We start from the raw sequence: 22,526 nt of genomic DNA on the forward strand, positions 1-22,526 counted from the left end.
CATGTACGCATTTTGCGCAGTCCGGAGCTGACAGGTCCACGGAGCTAATCTCAGGACACCTCCACTCTCAGTTCAGCGCCACTTTCCGAACAGGAAATGCACGAAAATACAAGCCTTTATATTATTAAGCAGGCATGAAAACGGGTCAGGGGTGAAAAAGGTGAGAAGGATATTATCCCTCTCGGGGGGTCCGGGGGCATGCCCCCCCTGGAATTTTGAATATTCCATATTTTAAAGCATCTGATGCATTTTGAGATGCATTTTTTTGCCATCCTGGGGAGAGCTGGAGAAACTTAACTTCAGCCATGAGTCAAAAATATGATGGCCTCCTTACTAAGTACCATGCAAGACATTTCATGCCAGCCTGTCACTGGGTCTAACGTGTACAGTATATGAGGCACAATGTGGTAAGGGCTTAATGCAGATGGTGGACATGCTGTAACTTAACTTGTCTACTCTTCCATCATGACTGACAGCCAATACAATGTTATGTAATTCAGATTTTAATACATTTTATTGGCAAAGATAGCCTAAAACACACAATACAGTGGTTTCCAGCATTATCAAAACATTAAACACTTTTCAGTATTATTCAATACATCCTTTGTACTGAAGTATTCAAAAGTACATATTACATGTTTAATATAAATGACTTGCTGTGGCCAAGTGTTTTCATTGCATTGACAGACCCTTGTAACTCTCTGATCCCACCCAATGAATGCACTGACTTGCTTGTAGAACCACGCTACACAAAACAGATAGCAACACCTATAAAACTATTTTAAAAAAGGGGCTACTGTATCGACATTTAAAAATTATATTTAAAGAAAAGGCCGATTCTGTGAGCTGCAGCTGACCACGCCCCCCTGTAACTGACCACGCCCCCTGCAACTGACCACGCCCCCCTGCAGGAGAGGGGAGCGTGGTCTGAGATCAGCTGCTGGGCTCTCAGAAGAGGGGGAGAAAAAGAGATCTCTCTCCTCCGTGTTTTATTCTTATAGAAGTAAGAAGAGAAGTAACGGGGCAGAAACCCTCCTTTCTACGCAGCGGTCCAGACATAGACATCAGGCGACACATATTCAGTGTGCAGTTACTTTGGCATCAGGGCAGGGATATCTAGATACTCTCCAAGGTCTGACATCATGAATTGTGCTACTTTTAAAGCAAGCAACAATGTTTTCAAATCTGTAATCAAAAAGCTCTTCAAAAACGCTATCAAAGCAGTTCCTGCCGTTGCTACGTTAGTTCAAACGGTAACAACGGACTATTTTTCTTAGCGGATGCATGTCAAATCATTTCAATTAATATTGAGAGTCATGTCGTTACTCTGTTGAGAACGTGGCCGTGTGATAAGCGGGATAATGTGCACATTGCATAATGTGCCTTCATGCCGATCTAGATCCCTCGCTGGTGCGAGCCGGCTCCCGTCGTTCACTTCAAAGAGTCGGCTCGTTCGCGACCGACACATCACTAGAGGCCGTAACGGTACGCACCGTGGAAGACGAGACCCAATCACTGCAGTGATTGGGTCTCGTCTTCCACTCGTCACCCAACGGTGTGTACCATTACGGCCTCTGAACCTACCCCCCCCCCCCTTAAATATGTTCTCATCGAATCTACACGATTCACGTAGGTCACCTATTTTGGTTTCAAAACGGGTTTCGCCGAAAGGTGAGTGATTTTCATGCCTGATTAAAGTTCAGCGCCACTTTCCGAGCCATTGATGAATGCTTGTTGTGTGTACACAAAATGAGCAGGTAAAACCGTTTTAAACGTGTGTTTCCTGTATGGAGAATACAGCTGCTTTATTTATGTCTGTATGAAGTTGTTGTGAGTGTGGAGGGAGCAGCTACAGGTTAGTGCTAGACAGTGAACTGTCAACGGGGGGGAGCCCCGCCGGTCATTATCGGCCGATATTCACTCTCAATAGTTGGATCGGTGCTCTCTATGAAGGCCGATCAGGAGACTGTACCATGGGTAGGATGGACTGTACCATGTGTGGGATGGACTGTACCAGGTGTAGGATGGACTGTACCATGTGTAGGATGGACTGTACCATGTGTAGGATGGACTGTACCAGGTGTAGGATGGACTGTACCATGTGTGGGATGGACTGTACCATGTGTAGGATGGACTGTACCATGTGTGGGATGGACTGCACCATGTGTAGGATGGACTGTACCATGTGTGGGATGGACTGCACCATGTGTAGGATGGACTGTACCATGTGTAGGATGGACTGTACCAGGTGTAGGATGGACTGTACCAGGTGTAGGATGGACTGTACCATGTGTGGGATGGACTGTACCAGGTGTAGGATGGACTGTACCAGGTGTAGGATGGACTGTACCATGTGTATGATGGACTATACCATGTGTAGGATGGACTGTACCATGTGTACCTGTGTGGAGTGCTGCAGGATGGCCAGCAGCCTCTCATTGATGCGTCGATGCAGCTCCAGACCGGTGTTCAGGCTCGAGGCTTTCAGGATCCGAACACATGAGGCCAGGTCAGAGCTCTGCAGGAGGGTTTCCTCTGCACACACACACACACACACACACACACACACACACACACACACACACACACACACACACACACACACACACACACACACACACACACACACACACACACACACACACACACACACACACACACACACACACACACACACACACACACACACACACACACACACACACACACACACACACACACAGGTTATAGGACTTTTCTTTGGCTCATAGATAGATTTATGCTGCATTGCACTACTTTTATTGTCTTTTATTTTCTTGCACATCTCAAAACATTCTCTTGCATCATTTTATCCGTGTTATTTGTTATAATGCTCTGCTGGAGGAGGACTTCAGTTCATCTCCATATCTCCTCTGAAGCTGCTGAGCTCATGGTGAGAGAGACTTGAAACATGTTGGAGGGCTTCAGATCTTCATCTCTCTGCATCTGGTGCTACAGGCTCTGATGCTACAGGCTCTGGTGCTACAGGCTCTGGTGCTACAGGCTCTGATGCTACAGGCTCTACAGGCTCTGATGCTACAGGCTCTGATGCTACAGGCTCTACAGGCTCTGGTGCTACAGGCTCTGATGCTACAGGCTCTACAGGCTCTGGTGCTACAGGCTCTGATGCTACAGGCTCTACAGGCTCTGGTGCTACAGGCTCTGATGCTACAGGCTCTACAGGCTCTGATGCGACAGGCTCTGATGCTACAGGCTCTACAGGCTCTGGTGCTACAGGCTCTGATGCTACAGGCTCTACAGGCTCTGATGCTACATGCTCTGGTGCTACAGGCTCTGATGCTACAGGCTCTGATGCTACAGGCTCTACAGGCTCTGATGCTACAGGCTCTGGTGCTACAGGCTCTGGTGCTACAGGCTCTGATGCTACAGGCTCTGGTGCTACAGGCTCTAGTTCTACAGGCTCTGGTGCTACAGGCTCCGATGCTACAGGCTCCGATGCTACAGGCTCCGGTGCTACAGGCTCCGATGCTACAGGCTCCGGTGCTACAGGCTCCGGTGCTACAGGCTCCGGTGCTACAGGCTCCGGTGCTACAGGCTCCGGTGCTACAGGCTCCGATGCTACAGGCTCCGGTGCTACAGGCTCCGGTGCTACAGGCTCCGGTGCTACAGGCTCCGATGCTACAGGCTCCGGTGCTACAGGCTCCGGTGCTACAGGCTCCGATGCTACAGGCTCCGGTGCTACAGGCTCCGGTGCTACAGGCTCCGGTGCTACAGGCTCCGGTGCTACATGCTCCGATGCTACAGGCTCCGGTGCTACAGGCTCCGGTGCTACAGGCTCCGGTGCTACATGCTCCGATGCTACAGGCTCCGGTGCTACAGGCTCCGATGCTACAGGCTCCGGTGCTACAGGCTCCGGTGCTACAGGCTCCGATGCTACAGGCTCTGATGCTACAGGCTCTGATGCTACAGGCTCCGGTGCTACAGGCTCTGGTGCTACAGGCTCTGGTGCTACAGGCTCTGATGCTACAGGCTCTGGTGCTACAGGCTCCGATGCTACAGGCTCTGGTGCTACAGGCTCTGGTGCTACAGGCTCTGGTGCTACAGGCTCTACAGGCTCTGATGCTACAGGCTCTGATGCTACAGGCTCTGGTGCTACAGGCTCTACAGGCTCTGATGCTACAGGCTGTGATGCTACAGGCTCTGATGCTACAGGCTCTGGTGCTACAGGCTCTGATGCTACAGGCTCTGGTGCTACAGGCTCTGATGCTACAGGCTCTGATGCTACAGGCTCTGATGCTACAGGCTCTGGTGCTACAGGCTCTGATGCTACAGGCTCTGGTGCTACAGGCTCTGATGCTACAGGCTCTGGTGCTACAGGCTCTGGTGCTACAGGCTCTGGTGCTACAGGCTCTACAGGCTCTGATGCTACAGGCTGTGATGCTACAGGCTCTGATGCTACAGGCTCTGATGCTACAGGCTCTGATGCTACAGGCTCTGGTGCTACAGGCTCTGATGCTACAGGCTCTGATGCTACAGGCTGTGATGCTACAGGCTCTGATGCTACAGGCTCTGATGCTACAGGCTCTGGTGCTACAGGCTCTGATGCTACAGGCTCTGATGCTACAGGCTCTGATGCTACAGGCTGTGATGCTACAGGCTCTGATGCTACAGGCTCTGATGCTACAGGCTCTGATGCTACAGCAGGCTCTGATGCTACAGGCTCTGATGCTACAGGCTCTGATGCTACAGGCTCTGATGCTACAGGCTCTGATGCTACATGCTCTGGTGCTACAGGCTCTGATGCTACAGGCTCTGATGCTACAGGCTCTGATGCTACAGGCTCTGGTGCTACAGGCTCTGGTGCTACAGGCTCTGGTGCTACAGGCTCTAGTGCTACATGCTCTGATGCTACAGGCTCTGATGCTACAGGCTCTGGTGCTACAGGCTCTGGTGCTACAGGCTCTGGTGCTACAGGCTGTGATGCTACAGGCTCTGGTGCTACAGGCTCTGGTGCTACATGCTCTGGTGCTACAGGCTCTGGTGCTACAGGCTCTGATGCTACAGGCTCTGATGCTACATGCTCTGATGCTACAGGCTCTGATGCTACAGGCTCTGATGCTACAGGCTCTGGTGCTACAGGCTCTGGTGCTACAGACTCTAGTGCTACATGCTCTGATGCTACAGGCTCTGATGCTACAGGCTCTGGTGCTACAGGCTCTGATGCTACAGGCTCTGGTGCTACAGGCTCTGATGCTACAGGCTCTGATGCTACAGGCTCTGATGCTACAGGCTCTGGTGCTACAGGCTCTGGTGCTACAGGCTGTGATGCTACAGGCTCTGGTGCTACGGGCTCTGGTGCTACATGCTCTGGTGCTACAGGCTCTGGTGCTACAGGCTCTGGTGCTACATGCTCTGGTGCTACAGGCTCTGGTGCTACAGGCTCTGGTGCTACAGGCTCTGGTGCTACAGACTCTGATGCTACAGGCTCTGGTGCTACAGGCTCTAGTTCTACAGGCTCTGATGCTACATACTCTGGTGCTACAGGCTCTGATGCTACATACTCTGGTGCTACAGGCTCTGGTGCTACAGGCTCTGATGCTACAGGCTCTGATGCTACAGGCTCTGATGCTACAGGCTCTGATGCTACAGCAGGCTCTGATGCTACAGGCTCTGATGCTACAGGCTCTGGTGCTACAGGCTCTGGTGCTACAGGCTCTGGTGCTACAGGCTCTGGTGCTACAGGCTCTGATGCTACATGCTCTGATGCTACAGGCTCTGATGCTACAGGCTCTGATGCTACAGGCTCTGGTGCTACAGGCTCTGGTGCTACAGGCTCTGGTGCTACAGGCTGTGATGCTACAGGCTCTGGTGCTACAGGCTCTGATGCTACAGGCTCTGATGCTACATGCTCTGATGCTACAGGCTCTGATGCTACAGGCTCTGATGCTACAGGCTCTGGTGCTACAGGCTCTGATGCTACAGGCTCTGATGCTACAGGCTCTGGTGCTACAGGCTCTAGTGCTACATGCTCTGATGCTACAGGCTCTGATGCTACAGGCTCTGGTGCTACAGGCTCTGATGCTACAGGCTCTGATGCTACAGGCTCTGGTGCTACAGGCTCTGGTGCTACAGGCTGTGATGCTACAGGCTCTGGTGCTACAGGCTCTGGTGCTACAGGCTCTGGTGCTACAGGCTCTGGTGCTACAGGCTCTGGTGCTACAGGCTCTGATGCTACAGGCTCTGATGCTACAGGCTCTGATGCTACAGGCTCTGATGCTACAGGCTCTGATGCTACAGGCTCTGATGCTACAGGCTCTGGTGCTACAGGCTCTGGTGCTACAGGCTGTGATGCTACAGGCTCTGGTGCTACAGGCTCTGGTGCTACAGGCTCTGGTGCTACAGGCTCTGGTGCTACAGGCTCTGGTGCTACAGGCTCTGGTGCTACAGACTCTGATGCTACAGGCTCTGGTGCTACAGGCTCTAGTTCTACAGGCTCTGGTGCTACAGGCTCTGATGCTACGGCAGGCTCTGATGCTACAGGCTCTAGTTCTACAGGCTCTGATGCTACAGGCTCTGGTGCTACAGGCTCTGATGCTACATACTCTGGTGCTACAGGCTCTGGTGCTACAGGCTCTGGTGCTACAGGCTCTGGTGCTACAGGCTCTGATGCTACAGGCTCTGGTGCTACAGCAGGCTCTGGTGCTACAGCAGGCTCTGATGCTACAGGCTCTGGTGCTACAGGCTCTGGTGCTACAGCGGGCTCTGATGCTACAGGCTCTGGTGCTACAGGCTCTGGTGCTACAGCAGGCTCTGGTGCTACAGGCTCTGGTGCTACAGCAGGCTCTGGTGCTACAGGCTCTGGTGCTACAGCAGGCTCTGGTGCTACAGGCTCTGGTGCTACAGCAGGCTCTGGTGCTACAGCAGGCTCTGATGCTACAGGCTCACCCAGCAGGATCTGCAGGGCGTTGGTGTGCAGGTCCAGAGCCTCCGTCTGCTGCTCCATCACCTCCATCTTCTCCGTCTCCTGGTTGTAGAAGCTGTACACGCAGGAGTAGGCCAGCACCTGCAGGCCGCGCGCAGGGCACAGGGGACACGGTTCATATTTCGTTCGTTGCCATTTTCTAAATTCAGTCAGTGCTTTTATTTTGAAGTCAGTGCTCTTATTTTGAAGTCAGTGCTTTTATTTTGAAGTCAATGCTCTTATTTTGAAGTCAGTGCTTTTATTTTGAAGTCAGTGCTCTTATTTTGAAGTCAGTGCTTTTATTTTGAAGTCAATGCTCTTATTTTGAAGTTAGTTCCCTGTCCTTTCCATAGAGTGGCGAAGTCCCTCCCCTTCCGGGGGAGCTCCATGGGACCTTATTTCGGAAAAATTATGTATTGAAGTCAATGGAGAGAGAAAGATTATCTTTTGATCCCGTTTGAATTGTGCCATGAATTACACAGATGATGTTTGTCAATTTAAAAGATAATTTCCCCTGCCTGCCTTCCTTTGATTCCCTCTGAACTGCATGGTCTTTTTAATGTTTAATGTCAACCATATGTGCAGATAGCATGAAGTAGAAAAGATCGATGATCGCCGATGCTAGCGTTAGCATTTCTCCCCCGAGCTTAAAATGGTGTATTATAGAATGATCACACCGGTGACGGTACTCTTCAAAGGGTTCACGAAATATGACTACTACTCTTACTGTTTAACATGTTGGGTTACTTAATGTTACTTCATGTTAAGGCTAATAAAAATGACAAGGCTAAGGCTGTAATGCTAACTAACGTGCTAGCTACTAGCTAGGTAGCTAACTTGATCCAGCCACTCCTGGTCCTTTCATCAGACGGGAAGCGAAAGAACGAGCAAGACCCATTGCTGGTATGATAACAACCTGGTACTAAGCACACAGGCATCTTGTTAAAGTTATCTTATCCAGCGCCATATAGATTCTAGCTATCTCTTAGTGGAGGAAAACAGTTATGACATCACTTACGCGACTCTGGGATTTGTAGTCTTTCTAGTTGCGTATTTTTCATAGTCTTATATTTCAACAGTTTTACGACAAACTGTGACTTTTTTGACATGGAAATTATTTTTTAAGATTGACAAACATCATATGTGTAATTCGTGTCACAACTCAAACGGGATCGAGAGATAAGTGTTCTCTCTCCATTGACTTCAATACATTATTATTCCGAAATAAGGTCCCATGGACCGGAAGTAGATGGGCGTGACTTCGCCACTCTTACAAGTCAGTGCTCTTATTTTGAAGTAGGTGCTCTTATTTTGAAGTCAGTGCTCTTATTTTGAAGTAGGTGCTCTTATTTTGAAGTCAGTGCCCTTATTTTGAAGTCAGTGCTCTTATTTTGAAGTAGGTGCTCTTATTTTGAAGTCAGTGCTCTTATTTTGAAGTAGGTGCTCTTATTTTGAAGTCAGTGCTCTTATTTTGAAGTCAGTGCTCTTATTTTGAAGTCAGTGCTCTTATTTTGAAGTAGGTGCTCTTATTTTGAAGTCAGTGCTCTTATTTTGAAGTAGGTGCTGTATATAATAGAGTGTTCTCTGTGTTACCTTGCGGGCCTGAGCGAGGGTCTTGCAGGCGTCGATGACAAAGGTCAGAGTCTTCATCGGCAGAGCTTCGTTCACTGACGACACCTTGTTCTCCAGGTTCATCGCAAAATCCTGCACACATACATTATTGTTATAATTGTTGTTGTTGTTGTTGTTGTGATACTAATGAGCGCTGCTTACCTTGGCCTGGTGGTGGAAGGTGCATCTCTCGTTGTAATCCTGGAACTTCTTCTCCTGCCGCGCCGCTTTACTCACCTGAGAGCAGAGACACATCCCAGAGTCACACAGGTGCTGAGGGAGCAGTGAGGGAGCTCTCTGATTGGCTTACGGTCATGTGACAGGGTGGCGAGGTACTCACCATGGCGGAGCAGTTGTAGTAATCTTTGTGAGTGGGTTTCCATGGTTTCAGGCAGCGCCAGCAGAACCCGTGGTTGCACTTCGCGCAGGTCATACTGAAACACACGGCAGGGTACTTTAATATTCAGCCTCACCTCTCATGTGAACAGGCTTTTACTTTGAAAATCCATATCAGTGTGTCCTGTCCTAATATTTACTTTATTTGGAAGAGAAGTCATTGACAGACTGACTTCTTTAATAATGTATGTTTTAATGATCGCTCACTTTCATTGGAAGGTGGCTTTATCTTGAAGTGAGTGCTTTTATTTTGAAGTCAGTCCCTGTCCCTCCTATATAAGTGCGTGCTCTTATTGTGGCGGGGCGTACTGCAGGCAGCCCTCGTTCTTCTCGATCTGCGCCTGGCAGCTCGGGCAGCGCTTGGAGATGAGCTTGGCCAGGTGTTTGCTCTGAGCCTCCATGTTCATGCCGTCGTAGTACCCTCCGTCGTCCATCCACTGAGACATGTGGGAGCAGGAGGCCGGGTAGTGCGCCTGAGCCCAGAGAGAATACAGACATAACACACACTGCAGGAACTCTGCATACATGTGAAGAGAACATGATGTGTACAAGAACAGAATGTGAAATCAAATAATGTACATTAAGTGTGTGTGTGTGTGTGTGTGTGTGTGTGTGTGTGTGTGTGTGTGTGTGTGTGTGTGTGTGTGTGTGTGTGTGTGTGCACCTCGGGGAAGTTGCAGGTGAAGCAGGAGCTCCAGCAGCACTTGTTGCAGGTCCCCATGCTCCCCATGCTCTCTCTGCAGAGGATCTGGTCGCAGCCCTGAGGGTTGGTGCACCACGTCAGGTTGGAGCAGCACTCCACGAAGCCTCTGAGCAAGGCACTCTCATACTGAGGAGAGTTAGAGTCCTTAGAGTTCTGCTAACTAAGGTAATATAACACATCAGTATCACAGCGTCTCTACACACAGATTCATGACTCAGGTCAGGGTTCAGGACTCATAGTGCTGACTCAGGGTTCAGGACTCATAATGCTGACTCAGGGTTCAGGACTCATAATGCTGACTCAGGGTTCAGGACTCATCATGCTGAGTCATGGTTCAGGACTCATAATGCTGACTCAGGGTTCAGGACTCATAATGCTGACTCAGGGTTCAGGACTCATAATGCTGACTCAGGGTTCAGGACTCATAATGCTGACTCAGGGTTCAGGACTCATAATGCTGAGTCAGGGTTCAGGACTCATAATGCTGAGTCAGGGTTCAGGACTCATAATGCTGAGTCAGGGTTCAGGACTCATAATGCTGACTCAGGGTTCAGGACTCATAATGCTGACTCAGGGTTCAGGACTCATAATGCTGACTCAGGGTTCAGGACTCATAATGCTGACTCAGGGTTCAGGACTCATAATGCTGACTCAGGGTTCAGGACTCATAATGCTGACTCAGGGTTCAGGACTCATAGTGCTGACTCAGGGTTCAGGACTCATAATGCTGACTCAGGGTTCAGGACTCATAATGCTGACTCAGGGTTCAGGACTCATCATGCTGACTCAGGGTTCAGGACTCATAATGCTGACTCAGGTCAGGGTTCAGGACTCATGATGCTGACTCAGGGTTCAGGAATCATAATGCTGACTCAGGTCAGGGTTCAGGACTCATGATGCTGACTCAGGGTTCAGGACTCATAATGCTGACTCAGGGTTCAGGACTCATAATCCTGACTCAGGGTTCAGGACTCATAGTGCTGACTCAGGGTTCAGGACTCATAATGCTGACTCAGGGTTCAGGACTCATAGTGCTGACTCAGGGTTCAGGACTCATAATGCTGACTCAGGGTTCAGGACTCATAATGCTGACTCAGGGTTCAGGACTCATAATGCTGACTCAGGGTTCAGGACTCATCATGCTGACTCAGGGTTCAGGACTCATCATGCTGACTCAGGGTTCAGGACTCATAATGCTGACTCAGGGTTCAGGACTCATAATGCTGACTCAGGGTTCAGGACTCATAATGCTGACTCAGGTCAGGGTTCAGGACTCATAATGCTGACTCAGGTCAGGGTTCAGGACTCATGATGCTGACTCAGGGTTCAGGACTCATAATGCTGACTCAGGGTTCAGGACTCATAATGCTGACTCAGGGTTCAGGACTCATAGTGCTGACTCAGGGTTCAGGACTCATAGTGCTGACTCAGGTCAGGGTTCAGGACTCATAATGCTGACTCAGGGTTCAGGACTCATAATGCTGACTCAGGGTTCAGGACTCATCATGCTGACTCAGGGTTCAGGACTCATCATGCTGACTCAGGGTTCAGGACTCATAATGCTGACTCAGGGTTCAGGACTCATAATGCTGACTCAGGGTTCAGGACTCATCATGCTGACTCAGGTCAGGGTTCAGGACTCATAATGCTGACTCAGGGTTCAGGACTCATCATGCTGACTCAGGGTTCAGGACTCATAATGCTGACTCAGGGTTCAGGACTCATAATGCTGACTCAGGGTTCAGGACTCATCATGCTGACTCAGGTCAGGGTTCAGGACTCATCATGCTGACTCAGGGTTCAGGACTCATAATGCTGACTCAGGTCAGGGTTCAGGACTCATGATGCTGACTCAGGGTTCAGGACTCATAATGCTGACTCAGGGTTCAGGACTCATCATGCTGACTCAGGTCAGGGTTCAGGACTCATCATGCTGACTCAGGGTTCAGGACTCATAATGCTGACTCAGGTCAGGGTTCAGGACTCATGATGCTGACTCAGGGTTCAGGACTCATAATGCTGACTCAGGGTTCAGGACTCATAGTGCTGACTCAGGGTTCAGGACTCATGATGCTGACTCAGGGTTCAGGACTCATAATGCTGACTCAGGGTTCAGGACTCATAATGCTGACTCAGGGTTCAGGACTCATAGTGCTGACTCAGGGTTCAGGACTCATAGTGCTGACTCAGGTCAGGGTTCAGGACTCATAATGCTGACTCAGGGTTTAGGACTCATAGTGCTGACTCAGGGTTCAGGACTCATAATGCTGACTCAGGGTTCAGGACTCATAGTGCTGACTCATGACACATGGCAATAGATTACTGTTGAACAGCTGAGCTGGTTACCTTGGCGATAGTGTCCCTGTCAGTCAGCACGCTAAGGAAGAAGCAGGAAGTGGGCCGGGCGCGGCAGTCTGTGATTGGACAGCAGCAGCTGGTCAGCAGGTTCTGCTCGATGCGGGCCGTCAGGTGATCCTGCCAGCAGGCCAGGCAGCAGAAGTGCAGACAGCTGAGGGAGGGGCCGGGCTCTGGGGGGGCGGGAGGGCCCAGGCACACAGGGCAGCAGGGGGAAGGGCTTATCGGTTTGGGGGTGGGGCTAATATGCTCAGGGGCGGGGCTTAGCGGCTCGGGGGTCAGTAGCCCGGCGGCCAGAACCAGAGCGTCCGGGTCGTCCGTGAAGCGCTGGATCAGAAGGTCTACGTTCCAGCGGCAGTGGATCAGGAGGTGCTCGGCCCGATCTGGGTCCAGACTGAGGGTCCCCGACACCTGGGAGGGGGGAGGGGGAGGGGGGTGTTACAATAGGATAGGATAATACTTTAATGGTCAGATCAAGTCTGAAATGCTCCTTGCATCACAGCAGCTCCATGTGTAATAGACAAACATCAAGACACAATACATGAGAAACAAACAACAAACATGGAACTGACTTCCAAATAAAAGCTCTGACTTCAAAAGAGGAGACTGGGGGGGTCATGTTGTGTCTGTCAGTAGTTTGAATGAAGCTTTATTGACTCACCTGCTGCACAGTCCTCTGCATCAGCTGCCGGACGTCCTGCTGAGTCATGGTTCGTCCCATGGAGAACAAGATGGCGTCCAGCACGCCGTCCTGCATGGGGGGAGCGTTCGGCGCTCTGCAACACCAACAGTACGTTAGAAACCACCAGCACAGGAAGTACTAACGAGCTCAGGAAGTACTAACGAGCTCAGGAAGTACTAACGAGCTCAGGAAGTACTAACGAGCAAAAGAAGGACTACAGGAAGTACCGCTCCCTTCACTGGCTTCCAGTAACTGCTAGAATCCACTTCAAGACACTGGTACTTGCGTACCATGCTGTGAATGGATCTGGCCCTTCCTACATCCAGGACATGGTTACACCGTACACCCCAGCACGTGCACTCCGCTCTGCATCAGCCAAACAGAGCACTGCGAGGGGGACCCAAGTTCCCATCAGCAGAAACACGTGGGTTTGCTATCCTGGCTCCAAAATGGTGGAACAAGCTCCCCATTGAAATCAGGACAGCAGAAAGCTTACACATCTTCTTCAGACTGAAAACTCATCTCTTTGGACTCCACTTCCAGAGATAGAATTACTAACAAAGCACTTATATACTAATAAAGGGCTGGCTGATCTAAAGCCAGTTGAGTAGCACTTGAAATGTTTGGCTCTATGAAACCTGATGAACTTATATGATTCTGTTTTCATCAAGGTTGTATTTTGTTGGTCGAATGTACTTATTGTAAGTCGCTTTGGATAAAAGCCTCAGTTAAATGTAATGTAATGTACTAACAAGCTCAGGAAGTACTAACGAGCACAGGAAGTACTAACGAGTTCAGGAAGTACTAACAAGCACAGGAAGTACTAACGAGCTCAGGAAGTACCAACGAGCACAGGAAGTACTAACGAGCTCAGGAAATACTAACGAGCTCACGAAGTACTAACGAGCTCAGGAAGTACTAACGAGCTCAGGAATTACTAACGAGCTCAGGAAGTACTAAGGAGCACAGGAAGTATTAACAAGCAAAAGAAGGACTACAGGAAGTACTAACGAGCACAGCAAGTACTAACGAGCAAAGGAAGGACTACAGGAAGTACTAACGAGCACAGGAAGTACTAACGAGCTCAGGAAGTACTAGCGAGCAAAAGGACTAACGAGCACAGGAAGTACTAACGAGCACAGGAAGTACTAACGAGCACAGGAACTACTGACAAGCTCAGGAAGTACTAACGAGCTCAGGAAGTACTAACGAGCAGGCGAAGTACTAACGAGCAAAGGAAGGACTACAGGAAGTACTAACGAGCACAGGAAGTACTAACGAGCATGTGAAGTACTAACGAACTCAGGAAGTACTAACTAGCTCAGGAAGTACTAACGAGCAAAGGAAGGACTACAGGAAGGAGTAAGGAGCACAGGGAGTACTAACGAGCAAAGGAAGGACTAAAAAGCACAGGAAGTACTAGCGAGCACAGGAAGTACTAACAAGCACAGGAAGTACTAACGAGCACAGGAAGTACTAACGAGCAAAAGAAGGACTACAGGAAGGAGTAAGGAGCTCAGGAACTACTAACAAGCACAGGAAGTACTAACGAGCACAGGAAGTACTAACGAGCACGCGAAGTACTAACGAGCACAGGAACTACTAACAAGCACAGGAAGTACTAACGAGCACGCGAAGTACTAACGAGCACAGGAACTACTAACGAGCACAAGAAGTACTAACGAGCAAAAGAAGGACTATAGGAAGTATTAACGAGCACAGGCAGTACTAACGAGCAAAAGAAGGACTATAGGAAGTACTAACGAGCACAGGCAGTACTAACGAGCAAAAGAAGGACTATAGGAAGTACGAACGAGCACAGGCAGTACTAACTAGCTCAGGAAGTACTAACGAGCAAAAGAAGGACTACAGGAAGTACTAACGAGCAAAAGAAGGACTACAGGAAGGACTAAGGAGCTCAGGCACAAGCACAGGAAGTACTAACGAGCATATCGAGCAAAAAAAAAGATCAAACATCATCTTAATTTAAGTGTATTTAGTTTATTAACTAGGTTCGTTACTAAAACAGAAAGTGAGGAACAGGAAGTGAGGAAGTGGAAAACAGGAAATGGGGAACAGGAAGTGAGGAACAGGAAGTGGCTGCTCATTGGTCCCACCTGTTCTCCGTGCCCTCCTCCCTGCTGAGCCCCAGCTGCGCCTGACCCTTCTGAGGCGAGGTGGGGTCGTCGGGCAGGAACTCCACGATGTGAGGGTTCTCCTCGCCGCGCCGCACACAGCCGCGACTGATCACATGATCGATGCACGACAACACGTCCGCCGAGCTGCAGCTGAAGCGCCCCGACACTTCATGTTTCTGACAGGAGTCCAGGACCTGAGGGGAGACACACGTGAGGTCACTTCCTGTACACAGAGACACGTGAGGTCACTTCCTGTTTCAAGGAATATATTTAAACTTGTCTCTGAAGTGTCCTGCTCCAAACCCCAAACAGATCCTTGTAGCCCCCCCCCCCCTCTCTTCCAGCTGTTACTAAGGACATGTCTCTGAAGTGTCCTGCTCCAAACCCCAAACAGATCCTTGTAGCCCCCCCCCCCTCTCTTCCAGCTGTTACTAAGGACATGTCTCTGAAGTGTCCTGCTCCAAACCCCAAACAGATCCTTGTAGCCCCCCCCCCCTCTCTTCCAGCTGTTACTAAGGACATGTCTCTGAAGTGTCCTGCTCCAAACCCCAAACAGGTCCTTGTAGCCCCCCCCCCCCTCTCTCCAGCTGTTACTAAGGACATGTCTCTGAAGTGTCCTGCTCCAAACCCCAAACAGGTCCTTGTAGCCCCCCCCTCTCTTCCAGCTGTTACTAAGGACATGTCTCTGAAGTGTCCCGCTCCAAACCCCAAACAGATCCTTGTAGCCCCCCCCCTCTCTCTTCCAGCTGTTACTAAGGACATGTCTCTGAAGTGTCCTGCTCCTAACCCCAAACAGATCCTTGTAGCCCCCCCCCTCTCTTCCAGCTGTTACTAAGGACATGTCTCTGAAGTGTCCTGCTCCTAACCCCAAACAGATCCTTGTAGCCCCCCCCCTCTCTTCCAGCTGTTACTAAGGACATGTCTCTGAAGTGTCCTGCTCCAAACCCCAAACAGATCCTTGTAGCCCCCCCCTCTCTTCCAGCTGTTACTAAGGACATGTCTCTGAAGTGTCCTGCTCCAAACCCCAAACAGATCCTTGTAGCCCCCCCCCCCCTCTCTTCAAGCTGTTACTAAGGACATGTCTCTGAAGTGTCCTGCTCCAAACCCCAAACAGATCCTTGTAGCCCCCCCCCCCCTCTCTTCCAGCTGTTACTAAGGACATGTCTCTGAAGTGTCCTGCTCCAAACCCCAAACAGATCCTTGTAGCCCCCCCCCCTCTCTCCCAGCTGTTACTAAGGAAATGTCTCTGAAGTGTCCTGCTCCAAACCCCAAACAGATCCTTGTAGCCCCCCCCCCTCTCTTCCAGCTGTTACTAAGGACATGTCTCTGAAGTGTCCTGCTCCAAACCCCAAACAGATCCTTGTAGCCCCCCCCCCCTCTCTTCCAGCTGTTACTAAGGACATGTCTCTGAAGTGTCCTGCTCCAAACCCCACAGATCCTTGTAGCCCCCCCCCCTCTCTTCCAGCTGTTACTAAGGACATGTCTCTGAAGTGTCCTGTGAATAAGGACATGAGGACAGAGACCTTTAAGACTTTAAGTAATAGAGTTAATAAGGACATGAGGACAGAGACCTTTAAGACTGTAAGTAATAGAGTTAATAAGGACATGAGGACAGAGACCTTTAAGACTGTAAGTAATAGAGTTAATAAGGACATGAGGACAGAGACCTTTAAGACTGTAAGTAATAGAGTGAATAAGGACATGAGGACAGAGACCTTTAAGACTGTAAGTAATAGAGTTAATAAGGACATGAGGACAGAGACCTTTAAGACTGTAAGTAATAGAGTTAATAAGGACATGAGGACAGAGACCTTTAAGACTGTAAGTAATAGAGTGAATAAGGACATGAGGACAGAGACCTTTAAGACTGTAAGTAATAGAGTGAATAAGGACATGAGGACAGAGACCTTTAAGACTGTAAGTAATAGAGTGAATAAGGACATGAGGACAGAGACCTTTAAGACTGTAAGTAATAGAGTGAATAAGGACATGAGGACAGAGACCTTTAAGACTGTAAGTAATAGAGTTAATAAGGACATGAGGACAGAGACCTTTAAGACTGTAAGTAATAGAGTGAATAAGGACATGAGGACAGAGACCTTTAAGACTGTAAGTAATAGAGTTAATAAGGACATGAGGACAGAGACCTTTAAGACTTTAAGTAATAGAGTTAATAAGGACATGAGGACAGAGACCTTTAAGACTGTAAGTAATAGAGTTAATAAGGACATGAGGACAGAGACCTTTAAGACTGTAAGTAATAGAGTGAATAAGGACATGAGGACAGAGACCTTTAAGACTGTAAGTAATAGAGTTAATAAGGACATGAGGACAGAGACCTTTAAGACTGTAAGTAATAGAGTGAATAAGGACATGAGGACAGAGACCTTTAAGACTGTAAGTAATAGAGTGAATAAGGACATGAGGACAGAGACCTTTAAGACTGTAAGTAATAGAGTTAATAAGGACATGAGGACAGAGACCTTTAAGACTGTAAGTAATAGAGTGAATAAGGACATGAGGACAGAGACCTTTAAGACTGTAAGTAATAGAGTTAATAAGGACATGAGGACAGAGACCTTTAAGACTGTAAGTAATAGAGTTAATAAGGACATGAGGACAGAGACCTTTAAGACTGTAAGTAATAGAGTTAATAAGGACATGAGGACAGAGACCTTTAAGACTGTAAGTAATAGAGTTAATAAGGACATGAGGACAGAGACCTTTAAGACTTTAAGTAATAGAGTTAATAAGGACATGAGGACAGAGACCTTTAAGACTGTAAGTAATAGAGTGAATAAGGACATGAGGACAGAGACCTTTAAGACTGTAAGTAATAGAGTGAATAAGGACATGAGGACAGAGACCTTTAAGACTGTAAGTAATAGAGTGAATAAGGACATGAGGACAGAGACCTTTAAGACTGTAAGTAATAGAGTGAATAAGGACATGAGGACAGAGACCTTTAAGACTGTAAGTAATAGAGTTAATAAGGACATGAGGACAGAGACCTTTAAGACTGTAAGTAATAGAGTGAATAAGGACATGAGGACAGAGACCTTTAAGACTGTAAGTAATAGAGTGAATAAGGACATGAGGACAGAGACCTTTAAGACTGTAAGTAATAGAGTTAATAAGGACATGAGGACAGAGACCTTTAAGACTGTAAGTAATAGAGTGAATAAGGACATGAGGACAGAGACCTTTAAGACTGTAAGTAATAGAGTTAATAAGGACATGAGGACAGAGACCTTTAAGACTGTAAGTAATAGAGTGAATAAGGACATGAGGACAGAGACCTTTAAGACTGTAAGTAATAGAGTGAATAAGGACATGAGGACAGAGACCTTTAAGACTGTAAGTAATAGAGTTAATAAGGACATGAGGACAGAGACCTTGAAGACCAAGTTGTCCAGGTGCATGCTCCTCTCTCTCTTCATGATGTGGACGATCAGACAGTAGATGAAGCTCCTCTTCCTCTCCAGCGTTGAGGCGGCGTCTTCGTCCACGTTCAGGTACGTCTGTCTGGGCAGCAGCTTCAGGACACCTCCCCCTTCAGAGCGGGACACGAAGCCGGGGTCCAGCTGCAGCACACCTGGGGGGGGGGGGGGGGGGTGGTGGCATTAGGATATATTTTTTTTAATCCTCTGGAGCAGAGAGAGGAGCTGTGGATTATTGTTATTGATGAATGCATCAGAGTTTCTTAGGCTCAAAAACACTAAACTCACAACTTCAAATGAAAGCGTTTAGTTTATTTAATAAAAGAGCACATGTTCAATGTGAAAAGTGACAGTAGATATAGATTAGTTGCAATTTGGTGCTAAATATATATCTATATATATATTTAAGCAATAGCTCACGACAGGCCGTGGTATATGCTCATTATATCACAGCTAAGGGGCGTGGTTCAACCCCCTTAGCTGTGATATAATGAGCATCACGGCCTGAAGTGAGCTATTGCTTTTATAAAACGGTTACCAAGTGTGGCAATATGAAAGAAAAATACACACTCTAATTTAAATAGTTTTTATTAGTAAATAATGACGTTCAAAATGAAATAGTCCCTCCGTTGCCTTCTGCACAAAACATAGTGCGAGGTGGTTGCTATGCAACAACACTAACAGCTAGCGAACATGTTAGACAGAGAGCGTTGATCCATTATTTGGCTGTTTATTTACATTAATGTGTATGTTGCTGTTTATTGTGCATCCACTGAAAACCTGTCCAGCATCAGTAGCATGGCTTACGTGGTCACTTGTATAGGTTGAGGTTGTTCTAGGCTGTTGCTTGGCATGGAGAGAATATTGCTCCACTTTCTCCGGTCCCCGAGATTGGGCTTCCAGTAGCTCTGGAGAGAGCTTTCGCACCTGTGGCCACTAACGGTCATAATTTCTCTGCTTTGTTTCAAGACCCGCATCAGAAAGCTTTTGAATGGTGCTACTTTTCCAGTTGGTCTACCTGCTCTTCACGTAGCTCTGCATGTCGTCGTTTAGGTGCTCTCTGGAGATAGGCACAGCTCAATCCACTCCTCCATAGTAAGACCCCCCCGGAGGTCGAAGTTAATCTTAAATGTTTCCATCTTATGATTTGTAAGTTTGTTTCGTAACGGAAGAAATTTAAATATATTTATAAAACTGACAAGTCAAATCAAGCAATCTGATTGGTCGATAGCGTTTTTGCGGACCTCTTTGATTACAGATTTGAAAACATCGTTGCTTGCTTTAAAAGTAGCACAATTCATTATGTTAGACCTTCAAAAGTATCTAGATATCCCTGCCCTAATGCCAAAGGAACTGCACACTGAATATCTTTTGCCGTCTGATGTCTATGTCTGGACCGCTGCGTCAAAAAGGAGGGCTTCTGCCCCGTTACTTCTCCGCTGCTTTCTTGTTCCAGTATGAAAAGCCCAACGGTATACTGTTTTTCTCAGACGCGGAGGGATACCGACTTGTTGTGAAAAGTAACTTACAATTCTACCCGTGGTATACGCTCAGTATATCACGGCTAAGAACCAATCAGATCGCTTGATTTGACTTGTCCGTTTTATATATTAAAATAAAAATGTATTTAAAAAAAGATTAGAAATGTTTTTTTAAACACCTTGAATTTCAGTGTGGGCGCTGGGCTCCTTTGGCGGGGCGCAGCGCCCCTCCAAGACAATGGTAGGGGAAACACTGACTCTCATATCACTGTCCATTACCGAGAGACTGGAGGACGTGTTGTCCCTTCATGGTGTTTAGCAGGGGTCCAAACTACGTCCCTCACCTGAAACTAGAGCTCGTCTTATGTTGAACTTTTTTAGCAAATCAACCTCTTTGTTCAACATTTTTGATTTCCATTTCTTCTATTTATTTTTGTAAAAGCCTCCTTATTATTCATACTGAATCTCTCACATTGGAAACAACTCCTGGCTGAAAACATCTTTACCTACATTTGATTGATTTTGCCAACTTTTAACTGAACTTATTTATTATTGCATCGTCACTTTCTGTAACACTAGTGTTGAGAGTTCAGAGTGTTCAGAGTGTCTCACCCTGCGGGGGGTCGTCCGGTCGGCTGCAGGTCAGCGGCCCCCCCTCGCTGATGAGCGGCTTCAGAGCGTGAAGCAGGACGGGGGGCGAGAGGCGGGTCTGCTTCAGAAGAGCCTCCACCTGCACCTCCTGCAGACACACAAACATCCCACAGTCAGTGAACGCATCACAAAGACATCCCAGTCAGTGAACGCATCACAAAGACATCCCACAGTCAGTGAACGCAGCACACAGACATCCCACAGTCAGTGAACGCATCACAAAGACATCCCAGTCAGTGAACGCATCACAAAGACATCCCACAGTCAGTGAACGCAGCACACAGACATCCCACAGTCAGTGAACGCAGCACACAAACATCCCACAGTCAGTGAACGCAGCACACAGACATCCCACAGTCAGTGAACGCAGCACACAAACATCCCACAGTCAGTGAACGCAGCACACAAACATCCCACAGTCGGTGAACGCAGCACACAGACATCCCACAGTCGGTGAACGCAGCACACAGACATCCCACAGTCGGTGAACGCAGCACACAGACATCCCACAGTCAGTGAACGCAGCACACAGACATCCCACAGTCAGTGAACGCAGCACACAGACATCCCACAGTCGGTGAACGCAGCACACAGACATCCCACAGTCGGTGAACGCAGCACAAAGACATCTCACAGTCAGTGAACGCAGCACACAAACATCCCACAGTCGGTGAACGCAGCACACAAACATCCCACAGTCAGTGAACGCAGCACACAGACATCCCACAGTCAGTGAACGCAGCACAAAGACATCCCACAGTCAGTGAACGCAGCACAAAGACATCCCACAGTCAGTGAACGCAGCACACAGACATCCCACAGTCAGTGAACGCAGCACACAAACATCCCACAGTCAGTGAACGCAGCACAAAGACATCCCACAGTCAGTGAACGCAGCACACAGACATCCCACAGTCAGTGAACGCAGCACAAAGACATCTCACAGTCAGTGAACGCAGCACACAAACATCCCACAGTCGGTGAACGCAGCACACAAACATCCCACAGTCAGTGAACGCAGCACACAGACATCCCACAGTCAGGGAACGCAGCACAAAGACATCCCACAGTCAGTGAACGCAGCACACAGACATCCCACAGTCAGTGAACGCAGCACAAAGACATCCCACAGTCAGTGAACGCAGCACACAAACATCCCACAGTCAGTGAACGCAGCACACAGACATCCCACAGTCGGTGAACGCAGCACACAGACATCCCACAGTCAGTGAACGCAGCACACAGACATCCCACAGTCAGTGAACGCAGCACACAGACATCCCACAGTCAGTGAACGCAGCACACAGACATCCCACAGTCAGTGAACGCAGCACACAAACATCCCACAGTCAGTGAACGCAGCACACAGACATCCCACAGTCAGTGAACGCAGCACACAGACATCCCACAGTCAGTGAACGCACCACACAAACATCCAAGAGCAGGAAATGATGGATTGCGTACCTATTGTTCAAATCAATAGGCACGCAATGACTCTAAATAATAATGATCACGCCACCAAACACACATTCAGACTAAAGGAACCAGACTGTTTGGAAAATGTAAGAAGTAGAAAGTACAGGTATTTGTGTTCAACATGTAAGAAGTAGAAAGTACAGGTATTTGAGTTCAACATGTAAGAAGTAGAAAGTACAGGTATTTGAGTTCAACATGTTAGAAGTAGAAAGTACAGGTATTTGAGTTCAACATGTGAGAAGTAGAAAGTACAGGTATTTGAGTTCAACATGTAAGAAGTAGAAAGTACAGGTATTTGTGTTCAACATGTAAGAAGTAGAAAGTACAGGTATTTGTGTTCAACATGTAAGAAGTAGAAAGTACAGGTATTTGAGTTCAACATGTAAGAAGTAGAAAGTACAGGTATTTGAGTTCAACATGTAAGAAGTAGAAAGTACAGGTATTTGAGTTCAACATGTAAGAAGTAGAAAGTACAGGTATTTGAGTTCAACATGTAAGAAGTAGAAAGTACAGGTATTTGAGTTCAACATGTGAGAAGTAGAAAGTACAGGTATTTGAGTTCAACATGTAAGAAGTAGAAAGTACAGGTATTTGAGTTCAACATGTAAGAAGTAGAAAGTACAGGTATTTGAGTTCAACATGTAAGAAGTAGA

At 48.1% G+C, this 22,526-nt stretch overlaps 1 protein-coding gene across 1 annotated transcript in view; it reads right to left on the reverse strand.

The window, feature by feature from the left end:
• LOC307027244 (cullin-9-like) overlaps positions 1 to 22,526 on the reverse strand; it is a 65,332-nt gene that overhangs the window by 3,349 nt on the left and 39,457 nt on the right. Inside the window, 12 exon segments of the mRNA XM_079695452.1 lie at positions 2,402 to 2,535; positions 6,925 to 7,042; positions 8,534 to 8,644; positions 8,714 to 8,788; positions 8,892 to 8,985; positions 9,257 to 9,420; positions 9,612 to 9,776; positions 11,997 to 12,416; positions 12,667 to 12,781; positions 14,805 to 15,019; positions 18,221 to 18,420; positions 20,359 to 20,485. Of these exon segments, the coding sequence (XP_079551578.1) occupies positions 2,402 to 2,535; positions 6,925 to 7,042; positions 8,534 to 8,644; positions 8,714 to 8,788; positions 8,892 to 8,985; positions 9,257 to 9,420; positions 9,612 to 9,776; positions 11,997 to 12,416; positions 12,667 to 12,781; positions 14,805 to 15,019; positions 18,221 to 18,420; positions 20,359 to 20,485 (1,938 nt within the window).

This window comes from Notothenia rossii (genome assembly GCF_949606895.1).
Source record: "Notothenia rossii genome assembly, contig: scaffold_181, whole genome shotgun sequence".
In the NCBI taxonomy this organism is placed as follows: domain Eukaryota; kingdom Metazoa; phylum Chordata; class Actinopteri; order Perciformes; family Nototheniidae; genus Notothenia; species Notothenia rossii.